This window comes from Leptonychotes weddellii, chromosome 2 (genome assembly GCF_054177405.1).
Source record: "Leptonychotes weddellii isolate Sample4059 chromosome 2, ASM5417740v2, whole genome shotgun sequence".
NCBI classification, from domain to species: domain Eukaryota; kingdom Metazoa; phylum Chordata; class Mammalia; order Carnivora; family Phocidae; genus Leptonychotes; species Leptonychotes weddellii.
Genome location: NC_138370.1, coordinates 116,613,383 through 116,625,257, shown reverse-complemented (window position 1 = coordinate 116,625,257; position 11,875 = coordinate 116,613,383). Strand labels below are relative to the sequence as shown.

General features: G+C 42.5%; 1 protein-coding gene across 1 annotated transcript in view; it reads left to right on the top strand.

The window, feature by feature from the left end:
• Positions 1-285: 285 nt before the first annotated feature.
• CDS1 (CDP-diacylglycerol synthase 1) overlaps positions 286-11,875 on the top strand; it is a 55,682-nt gene continuing 44,092 nt past the window's right edge. The window contains exon 1 of the mRNA XM_081813139.1: positions 286-936. Coding sequence (XP_081669265.1) covers positions 820-936 — 117 coding nt within the window. The 5' untranslated portion in view covers positions 286-819. The remainder of the gene's footprint in view (positions 937-11,875) is intronic.

Genomic DNA, 11,875 nt, shown 5'->3' with positions numbered 1-11,875 from the left:
AATATGTACCAGGCGTTTTCGGGCAGCTCTTCCAGCCCTCTCGGTTGCGCGGGGACGAGCCTACAAGTTCTCCACTTCACTGCTAACATCGTACTCGGCCCTCCTCCACCGCCCCGCTCCTCCCTTTTCTCCAGCCGGCGCCGCTCCCACCTTTCCTCAAGGCCCCCACCTGTGTGCGTGCAGAGACGGGGGTGGAGCCGGCGGGGCTCGTGACGTCACCCCTCCGCGAGGGAGGCGGGGCTGTGGGAACCGCAGTGCAGCGCAGAGGGGCGGGCCGGGGCGGGGCCTGCGGCGCGTGACCTGGCTGCGGGAGGCAGGAACCCAGAGAAAGGTGTAGGGGGCCGGGACCAGCCGACTCCGGAGTCCGGAGGCGGGGCAGGGAGTGCCGCGGCTAAGGCGGCGGGCGCCCGGTGGAGCGCTAAAGCGGGTCACGCTTCCTCCTTCCCTCCCCGCCCCTTCTTCTCCTCCCACCTGGGCCTCTGCGTGGAGACGCGCACCTGGCAACCGGCGGCCGTGCTCCGCCGCGTCTCCGCCTTCTCGGCTCGGGCCGGGTGTCCCGAGCCTGCCCCGCACCCCGAGCCGACTCCGGCCCCTGGCGCTCGTCCTTCGCCCCTCGAGCGCTCGCTCGTTGATGCCGTTTTGGGGGTGACCCGGCGCGGCGGCGGCGCCTCCATGGTGCGGGCGTGTTAGTGGCCGCGGCTCTGCCGGACGTCGAGTGCGCGCCCGCGGGGTGGCAGAGCAGCCAGCCAGTGAGACCCCGCGCGCAGCTCGGGTTTCGGGGCGCTGGAGGAGGCCGCCACGGCCGCGCGGGAGCGGGAGATGTTGGAGCTGAGGCACCGGGGAGGCTGCCCCGGCCCCGGGGGAGCGGTGGCGCCGCCACCCCGCGAGGGAGAGGCGGCCGGCGGCGACCACGAAACCGAGAGCACCAGTGACAAAGTAAGTGGAGCCGCGAGAGGCGCACACCTGCGCCCCGGCTCGGTCCTGGTTTGGGCCGGGACGCTTGGGAGCAAGGGTGGGGCCCAAGGAATGTCTGGTGAAGCTGCAGGCTGCCCGCTCCGCCTTCCTCCGGCCTGGCATTATTTCCTCCTTCCTCAGGTGGGCTTGAGAACCCGGGCACCAGAGACGGTGCGTTTCCCAGGATGACCACGACCGCTGCCCAGCATAGCTGGATGATTCAACTTGATTACAATTTAGTTTCTTCCCATTCCGGTTCCCCTCCCTGTCATTTGACCGACACTAGAATCAGGGTGGAACCTGCCAGCCTAGGAGCTGCCACCTAACACCTCTTCTCCCTAGAGGAACAAAGTTAGGAAGGACGAAAGTTAAGACATGCACCTTGGTTTCTAACGTGTCATTGGATCCTGACGCTGGAAGCTTGGCTTGTTGCGCTCCATCCCCCATCAGCACTTTTTTCGTTTTCTCTGCCCTTTCCCCGTAAGATAGATTTGAGGTGGGGGGTGGATGATGTTGAGAGTATCATACACGTGACACAGTTGTAATCCTCCGGCTTCTTTTGAGCCCAAGACAATGCATTTTTTCTGTCTATAGTGGATTTCATTTGACCTGACATAGTAATTCATGAGGACTTTTAACTTCCATTTTATTTAAAGGTAGAAAAAGAGTCAAAGTTCGGCTTATTCCATAATATAGTGGTCGAAATAGGGATTTTGGGAAACAGCACTTTTATGACCTTTTAAGCTAGATGGTTTAGGAAATTGGGCCAGAGAATAGATTGTTTCATAAAATCTGTTTATACAATTCCATTGTCGTTTAGAAGCTTTTAAACTATTCCTAGAAGCATTCTTTTTTAGAAGTAGGTATTGCGGTTTGAATTACAGAAGTGAAGTGGATTACCCAAGGTCAAGTCAATGGCCTTTTGGAAGTAGAACGTGTTTCCTGATACCCTTTCTTCTGGTTTGTACTGTTGCTGAGACTCACTTGGCAGTTGTGATTTGGGGAGGGTTCCACCTGCAACTTGATGTTGGTGAACTTGATGTAACCCAAGTTTCAAAGCCCTGGTAGGAACCTCACAGGATATCATGAAATAATAAATTTAACAGTGATTTTAGGAATGAAACTTTAGAATCAGTGGGATGACAGATCCTTTTATTTTCTACCCTTGATAGCAGGAGGAGTAAAATGAGAATCTGTGATAGAACATATGTGTCAAGGAATTACACAAAATATAACAGTTTCCAGTTACTGAAGGTTGGTGTTACAAAGCTAGAAACAGAGGGCTGAGAATAGTCTTTGTGAATACTGCCTTGGAAACTAGACCAAAAATAGAATTAATTAAGTTGGGATTTGTTTTGTTTTAGCACTTGTATAGTTTAGAATCAAGGAAATACCAGCTTCCCCATGTCGACTTCCTTAACCAGCAGAAGCTAACAAGCTTTTAATAAGAGAAAACATGTTCAGGAAGTCATGCATAAAATAACTTTTGGATGAATTTAGTTTCTTAACACCCTAATGTATTTAAAATGGAAACTACAGTGGTTTGATTTAACTCATTAGAACTGTTGTCTCTAGCTGACTGGATTACCTCACTGCATATTTATTTATTTATAAATACTGCACTGTTGGTTTTCATTAATATGTACCCAGCTGGATTTTGTTTTCTGAGAGTAGATATTGCCATATGTAACCCAGTCTGTTAAGATTCCTTAGACAATGATGAGCATTTTCAAACTGTCTAAAATATTGCTGCACTTTTAGTTGATCACAAGGAACTCTTGACTGGGCAAGTTCTGAGACATTGAACTCTATGCCCTATCTGTCCTTTCTTATCAGGGTGTATATTTGAATGCACCTGTATTTCCAGGTCAAGGGCTGTTTTAAAATCAGTTTGCACATCAGAGGCTGGTTAATATTTGGTCCACTTAAACTATTTAAGTCCCTTCTCTGTTCAGGTCGAAGTAAAGATAGAACTCTTGGGGAATTAATGAAGTGGAGGAGGTGTATTATATATTCTGCTATTGTACACTCCTATGTCATTTTGTAGTCTTTTTATAATAGTGTTGTTAACATGACATTCTCATTGTTCAGACCTGGAGACACGCTGGGAAAGGCTCTGTGCTCCAGAGAATTAGCGAGTGAAAAAGTCTGTCTTACCTGCAGGGCAATGTTCCCAGTTGTTAAATGCTGGAGTAATACTTGAAAGATGACAAGACCAGTCCCTCAAGGAACCTCCCAGGAGACATATGAGTTAGATTTATTAGAAGTCTGAACAAGGCTCATTGTTGGCATAGAGGGCATAGTTGGACTCGACATTGGAGACAAGAGGAAAAGCGTTAAAGAGGAGGTGAGGATTGAGCTTGGAATGAAAAGATGCCTGGGGACTCATTAGGTGTCCAAGAGTTGGGGCAGGGCACTCCAAGCAAAGGGCATGAGGAACTGTTTCTTGAGTCAGCATTCTAGGCACAGGGAACTGAAATTAGTTTGATAATCCTGGAGCATAAACTGTGTATGTTTGGGAGGTGAGGTTGGGAGACTGAAAGTCTTGTGAAGAAGGTTAGGCTTTGTTTTATGGACCGTGGGAAGCCACTCGAATGTTTTTGCAGAGGCATTAGCCTGTCACTCTAGCAGCAGTCTGGAGAAAGTGTTGGAAGTGGGAGATACCTGCTGCAAAGAAACCAGATAGGAGTGTATTGCAAGGGGCGCCTGGGTGGCTCAGTCGTTAAGCGTCTGCCTTCGGCTCAGGTCATGGTCCCAGGGTCCTGGGATCGAGCCCCGCATGGGGCTCCCTGCTCCACGGGAAGCCTGCTTCTCCCTCTCCCACTCCCCCTGCTTGTGTTCCCTCTCTCGCTGTGTCTCTCTCTGTCAAATAAATAAATAAAATCTTTAAAAAAAAAAAAAAGAGTGTATTGCAAGCATGATAGATATGAAATGATAAGGGCTTATAGTAGGTCTGATAGAGGCAGGGAAATAAGGATTGAGAGAAAATGTATATTTTAGATAATGGTTGTGGGACCTAGACTAGGGTGATCAGAGTAAGAGTAATACAGGAAGAGCCTGCTGACAGACATACTTTGATTCATAACTTAAGAGATTTTAAGGGAGGAAGCAAAAATTTTGGAGTTTTGCAGGTTGAGAGTGAGCATAAGTGAACTGGGTTGGGCAGGGTTTGTCATTCTCTAAAATGAGAGGTGATTCAAGGTGGTGATGGAAACTGAAATGAAAGGTCAGGTCTGGAAATGTCAGCCTTTGATTAGAATAGAGAGGGGAGAAAACTGAAGACAGAACCTTGAGAGGCGCCCATGTATAGAGCAGAGTTGTAGATGTAGGACGGAACCAAGATAACAAGGTCCTGTGAGCTAAAGGAAGAGGGATTGCTTAGAGGGTATCATCAATAGGATTTAGGAATAAAGGTGAGGCATAGAATACTGAGTTTGGCAAAAGATCGTAGTAAAAGCCAGGTTTTAGGTTGAAGACTGTGAGAGGTGAAGTGCTGGTGGTTATTGTCAGGAAGTGGCGGTGAAGGGGAGTACATAATAGCTAGAGAGGATGTACTAGTGAAAATTCCCTTTTTCACGAGAAGGGAGATAGGTATTTGAATGAAAGAAGTCAAGGGAGAGTGAAGATGCTGACGACGATGGGCAGGCCTAGAAAAAAGGAAACAGACATGGTGTGGAGAGTACAGAAGATGAGGGTAATCAAGGAAAGGAAAGAAGGAATGGAAGGTGGATAGAGAAACATTTTGAAAAGCAGAAGAGGGGAGATCAAAGTGTGTGATTCTTTTACTTGTCTCACTAGAGTCTGAGAACCACAGGGCTTCAAGGGACCTTAGAAACAATTTAGTTTAACCCAATCTTTATATATATATTTAAAAATAATGAACTTGGTCTAGAGTGTGGTTGTTACTGCTCAGAAGGACCTAGAGCAAGCAGCAGAGCTGGAACTAGAAGTCATGTCTGACTGGGACCTGTTTGGAGTGTTATTTTAGGGAGTGTGGTATGAAATGACCAAGAGGCATATCACTCAGTGAAGATTCAGTTGAACTAAAATAACACAAATTTGTTATGCACCAAATTAGCATAGTTCTTAACTCAGTAGCAGTATTGGTCATAGTAGTTGATGCTGGTAGAGTGATTTAGAGTTCACAGAGTACTTTTACATTATCGAAATTGACATAAGACAGACTAACAGGAGAAAATGAAATTTAATTTTATATGTACAAGGAATCAAAATAGACATGGAAATTCCAAAGACAGGCAACATGAAGTATATATGGTACACAAGGAGAAGGGGGTATATATGGTATATAAGGGGGGGGGTAGGGATCTGGGATTTCGGAGGGAAGGAATGCAATTTCACAGAAAGATGAAAAAGAGTAAATGTTCGGTAAAATGTTTGCTGGGCCACTGAGAAACAATGGGACATGGAGGACTTTGATCAAACAGGTTCCTCCCTATCAGACCTAGTTCATAGTATAATATAGTTATCTATGGAGATAGCTCTCTACCTGGAGCAGGTCCTCTATCTAAATCTTTTTATGCAGCTTAGGGAGAGATAAAGGCTTTTCCTGAGTCTGCTGGGTTTTGATTGCTTTTAATTGAAAATAATCTTCATGTCAAAGTGGCCCATCTTGGGGCTGCCTGCTCTTGGCCCCTGTAACATCTTACTTTACTTGTTCCTCACAGCAAGTACATGTGTTGGGAATAGCCACCATTTAATAGCCGAGAATAAGAAAGGAGCTAGGTGTCATTTCGGCCTGGGAATGCCAGGTCAAGAATGCCCAAAGAACGAACAAATCACAAGTTAGGGTAAGCGGGGAAGTGGACTGAAGGCCAAAGTGGGTCACTGAAGCTCTGGATGGATTGAGAGGGGTTGAGCAGTTGGAAGTTGAGCTAAGACCTGATTTCCTGGACTGAAAGTGGGAGAGAAGGGGGTGCACATGGAAGTTACGGCTAGTAAAGGGGAGCGCATGTGAAATAGTGTGCTGTGGGACAGGGTCCCTGATAATGCTCCTGTGTGAGGCTGCTACTTCACTACAGATTTTGGTTTGTGAAGTTGAGGGTGAAACAGTCTGGTCGGTTAATTTCTGTCCTTCCCCATTTCAGATGGGTGTAGTTTCTTTCATAAATGATTTTAGTATTTTTTAAAATAAACTTTTAGTTTTGGAACTTGTGTTTCTACAAATTCTTCATTTGGGCCCACTTCTCTATGGGTTGTCTTGCTATCACCTGTAAGTGAATAAACATTTCCTTTTTTTTTTTCTTTCATTTAAATCTAGGCCATGAATAAATACTAGTATTTAGATATAGACATCTAGAATACTGTGTAGACTGATACTTCCCAATTCTTGATCAATTATTAGTCAGTATTACCTAAGTAATTTTCCATGATTCTTTTGTCATTTGCAGCATATTCATTTTATTTAACAACATTTTTTGAATGCTGGCTCCCCAAATATCACCAGCCAACCAATTGATAAGACAAAGGTGAGTTTACGGCTTCCTGCGTTGAGGGAGAACAGCACCTCAACAGAGCTTCGACAGAGTCTTGGAATGGGAAAGGCAGGGTTGGATTTTAGTGCGAATTGGAAGTTTGGCTTGAGGCAGGTCTTTCAGTGCAAGGACTTGTTTAGGATTGAGTAAAGATCACAAATAACAGGCTGGGGTTGGTGGCAATAGCGATGTAATGATTTTAAGGCAAGGGTTCAAAGAATCTTAGAAACTTACTTGTTGATGCTTCCATTAAAGAGTTGATGTGTGTTTCAGAAGTTCTTTTGGTGAACAGTGATTTCCAGATCGAGTGTCCAGGAATAGTACAGTTATGCTAATGTAGACAGTCACATTTTAAAGTCATGGTAATGTAGGCAGTAAACTTTTGGAGGTGAGGGTGGGTAGTTTCTTCTCCTATCTTTAAATTATGTTTTATATTATTCTTGGGACATCTAAAGAATATCCTGGTGTCCCTGTGTGAGTTTTTACTTACTGTTTGTGATCTTGTCTTTAGACAGTTTATTTTAATATTTTGAGAAATTTTTATCATACGATGTCATCAGCTGCATCAGGCTTTGGATGTGTACTGTGATGGACTTTTTTGATGCAAACGTTATTTTGTTTGTCATAAATGTACTAGGGGAAAGTGGGACAATTTAAAGTGGTACTCTGGAAAATTATCTCATACAGAAAAATTACACTGTGTACATGAAAAGTATGATTATCCTTTATGTTTATGTATATGACTTTTTGTAAAACAGAACTTCACATGTTTCTTCATGGAAGCACAGCTAAAAAACAAAGGTTTTTTTTCTGTTTGTTTTTCTTTACTCTGTGGTTGGGAATGTCTTTAAAAAAAACCACAGGTTTTGAGTCAGTATAAGGAAAATAGGTCATTTAAGAATTTGTATACAGACATGTTTCGTGAGATTTGGCTTGCTTCTCTGCATTCAGCAAATACTTGTTGGATGCCTGTTATATTTGAGGTTCTGATTAAATGTCATCTTTTTTGTGGTTCTTTGTACCTTTGAGAAAAGGGGTCAGGCCGAGATTTGTTGCTCAATAACTAATTGTAGAATATATAATAATTTCTTGGACTGTGGACTTTAACTGTGTGGAATAAAGGTCACAAAGTAACTTATACTTTGCAGAATACTCACTTGTGTATAATGCCAATTTGAATCTCTTAACAATTGTGTAGGCAAGGGAAATGGCCTTAATTTACACCTGAGGAAACCTATATTCCTTTACCAAGGTCACATGGTATTAAGAACTGGGATTTACCCTAAACTTTCTGAGTAAAAAAATGTAAAGGAGAAAATTAGGTATGTGGTCCTAAATTTATAAAATTAATTAAAATATTTACTTAGGAACTTTTTTTTACTATTACCACTCTGTGTGGCTTTTTAAAACTAATTTGGCTTTTGTGAATTTGGTTAGAACCTTTTAGCTGAAAACCTGTAAATCTGTGATTTTAAGCACCTGGATTCAAATCAAGCAAAATAGTTTCTAGGAGCTCCTGGGTGGCTCAGTCCGTTAAGCGTCTGATTTTTTATTTTAGCTCAGGTCACGATCTCAGGAGTGTGAGATCGAGCCCCATATCATGTTGGGTTCCATGCTGGGCATGGATCCTGCTTAAGATTCTCTCTCTGTACCCCCACTGCTTGTGTGTGCGCGGTGTAAGCACGCTCTCTCTCCCTCGGTCAAAACAACAGCGAAAAACTCAAAATAGTTTCCTTTTTTTTTTTTTTAAAGATTTTATTTATTTATTTGACAGAGAGAGAGAGGGAGCATAAGCAGGGGAACTGGCAGGCAGAGGGAGAGGGAGAAGCAGCTCCCAGCAGGGAGATGTGGGACTCTATCCCAGGACCCTGGGATCATGACCTGAGCTGAAGGCAGATGCTTAACCGACTGAGCCACCCAGGTGCCCCCCAAAATAGTTTCTTACTCACTTATTTCGTGACTGATTAGAAGAAATCATTCGTTTTTTATTTTATAGGCTTTTATACTTGGATTCATTTAGTTGGGAAATGTTTCAGAACCTATTTAATGAGAATGATGTCACATTTTGAAGTGACTCCAGAAAAGGAACTAATTTCATTAGTGACCAATTGGTTGTTGATCATATGCCAAGCTTAGTTATCTTTCTAAGTGTTTACTAATTTTCTTATCCACAGGGAGAGGTCAAAGTTATTTTTCATGTCATGTCATTGAATGTTTGTATGTTTAAGACTCAGAACTATCCACATTGTAAGCTTTCTTTTAAATATAAAACTGGAGTGCACAGGAAGGGAGAAACAAGAGTCGAGGCCAGCATGAGGAGCTCGTAGCAATGGAAATTTAAAGTTCCTTTGTGCTAACTTGGTGACTAGGAAAGCAGTGTTGCTTTTCTGTTTCCTGGCTATGCTCGCAGAACCCTTTGTTTGCCAGAGCCTATGGCCAGCTATTGAAGAGCTTTAGGTAAGGCTGATGAAGCCAGTCTGACTTCATCATCTGTCTGGCCCAGGTGGGACCAAACCTTGGCAGTTAAGATTGGGCTCAATGCCACCTTCCTATTCCAAGCAGATTATTTGAAAACAGTGTAGTGCGGTGGGGCGGCAAATGTTTATTAAGCCCATCTGACGCTTAACATTTTACCTCGAAATACAAAAATCCAGATCTGGAAAACAAAATGAATATCCTGTCTCTTTCAGGGTTTTGGTTTTTCTTTTCTTTTCACCCACTTAATATGTTTGTACTTGAACAGGTTCTGTGTTGTCTTTGAATAACCCTGGGGCGCCATTCATGTAGGGTTTAATGTAGATGATGCCCCTTGGAATTCTGCACGTGGTGGTACTACTTATAATAATCTATATTATTATTAATAAATATAGAATTGGTACAAATAGATCATGATTATAAGGAAGCCCTTAGGCACCTAGCTAATCACAGCTTGAATTTTATATTCAGTATTTCCTTCTCTCGTTAGGTTTACAACATATTTGTATCCCCAAACTGTGTATTTTTTAGTTTTGAATTTTTTCCTAGCTTTTTATTATAAAAGTTTCTACTGTAGAGAAGTTAAAAGGCTAGTATGGTGATTATCTGTACACTCAGCACTTAGAGTTAACAACTGTTAAGATTTTGCCAGATTTGCTTTATCTTGCCATATATGCATATGCAAATATTTTGTTAATGAAGCATTTGAAAATAAGTTGCAGACCTTGTGGCTCATCACTCCTAATATTAAATCATGCATCTCTTAAAGACATTCTCTTTTGTAACCACAATACCATTATCATATCTAAAAAAATTAACTTTCTTATCTACAAACAGTCCATATTCATATTTTCCCATTTGCTGCCAAATGTGTATTTGAGATTCTCCTCTTCCTCTGCCCTTTCCCTTCAAACCAAGATTCAGTCGAGGTTCACACATTGCAGAAAATATCCAAGGGCAGGTTTAATCACCCTTAGTGCATATAACTTGTTTTTCCTTCCAAAAGGCAAGGAGAGTCAACAGTCTTGCACAAAAAAAAAAAGAAAGAAAGAAAAAGAAGATAGCAGGAGGGGAAGAATGAAGGGGGGGATAATCCGAGGGGGAGATGAACCATCAGAGACTATGGACTCTGAAAAACAAACTGAGGGTTCTGGGGGCGGGGGTGGGAGGATGGGTTAGCCTGGTGATGGGTATTAAAGAAGGCATGTTCTGCATGGAGCACTGGGTGTTATATGCAAACAATGAATCATGGAACACTACATCAAAAACTAATGATGTAATGTATGGTGATTAACATAACATAAAAACAAAACAAAGAAAAAGGCAAGGAGAGCTATAAGCATTATTTCTCTTAGCCCTGAGCCCTATGGAGAGCCCAGCACTAATATGCTCTCAGATAGAATGCAAATTTGTGATGGTAGTAATGTTTTACATTTGAATAAAGCTTCTCCAATTTCTAAGTTCTTTTGTGTTATCCCATGGATCTTGCCTTCAGGGATCTTTATTTCTAATTTGGAATTGAACACTCATATGAATGAAACCATAAGACATAGTCTGATTTTAATGCATAATAGAATTGGGTGTCATTGGGGGAAAATCAGAATGAGCCAAAAGTTTAGCAAAGACTTAAATCAATATTTTTAAAGTGTTTTTGCTCTTATTTTTTAAGTGTACTTGTACTGTAGAAATTAAATTTACAGGGTAATAAAGAAACTCATTTCTTCAACTTTCAGTCATCATTTCCTAGACATATTTTCATTAAAATTTAATATTTGGGGGCCACCTGGGTGGCTCAGTCGTTGAGCGTCTGCCTTCGGCTCAGGTCATGATCCCAGGGTCCTGGGATCGAGCCCTGCGTCGGGCTCCTTCCTCGGTGGGGAGCCTGCTTCTCCCTCTCCCACTCTCCCTGCTTGTGTTTCTGCTCTCGCTATCTCTCTCTGTCAAATAAATAAATAAAATCTTTTAAAAAAAAATTTAATATTTGGAAAATAGTAGTCCTTTGTAGTCAGAAGCCTTTATTTTACGTAAATAAGTGCATCCAAGGTCCCACACAAGGTAACTTGGCCAAGACTCAGTTAGCAAGAACAGATGAGAACTTCTTATTTTAATCTTAAATGTTAGCATGAGTTGACAGACTCAATTCATTCAACACATATTTATGTAGTGTTTCATAAATGTCGCCTATGGGGCAAGTTCCTCTGCTGGCCTCTTGGGCCAGTGAATGGTTTTTTTTTCTCCTCACAAAGCCTATGGACTCCTGGAAAATGAAGATAAGCAAACAAATAACTTTAATGTAAACTGATAGGTAAAAATTGGGATTGTGGAAACACAGTTGAAGAGCAGCTAACCTGGAGCTGGGGGTCAGGGAAGACATTTCCAAAGGAAACGACCTTGAAGCTGAGGTCAGAGGTTGAGTGGGCAGTAGCTAGGTTTGAGAAACGGGGAAGAGAAGATTGGAACTGGGATGAGACCAAGAGAGTAAGTGTACAAGTTGTACTTTGTACATAGAACAAACATCTGGATTCAAGGGAGTATGGCGCTCTTTTTTTTTTTTTTAATTTTAATTTTATTATGTTATGTTAGTCACCATACAATACATCATTAGTTTTTGATGTGGTGATCCACGATCCATTGTTTTCGTATAACACCCAGTGCCCTCCTTAATACCCATCACTGGGCTAACCAATCCCCCTTCCCCCCTCCCCTCTAAAACCCGGTTTGTTTCTCAGGTCCATAGTCTCTCATGGTTCATCTCTCCCTCCAATTCCCCCCCCCCCCATTTTTCCCTTCCTTCTCCTAATGTCCTTCATGTTATTGCTTATGTTCCACAAATAAGTGAAACTATATGATAATTGACTTTGTCTGCTTGACTTATTTCACTTAGCATAATCTCCTCCAGTCCTATCCATGTTGATGTAAAAGTTGGGTATTCATCCTTTCTGATGGCTGAGTAA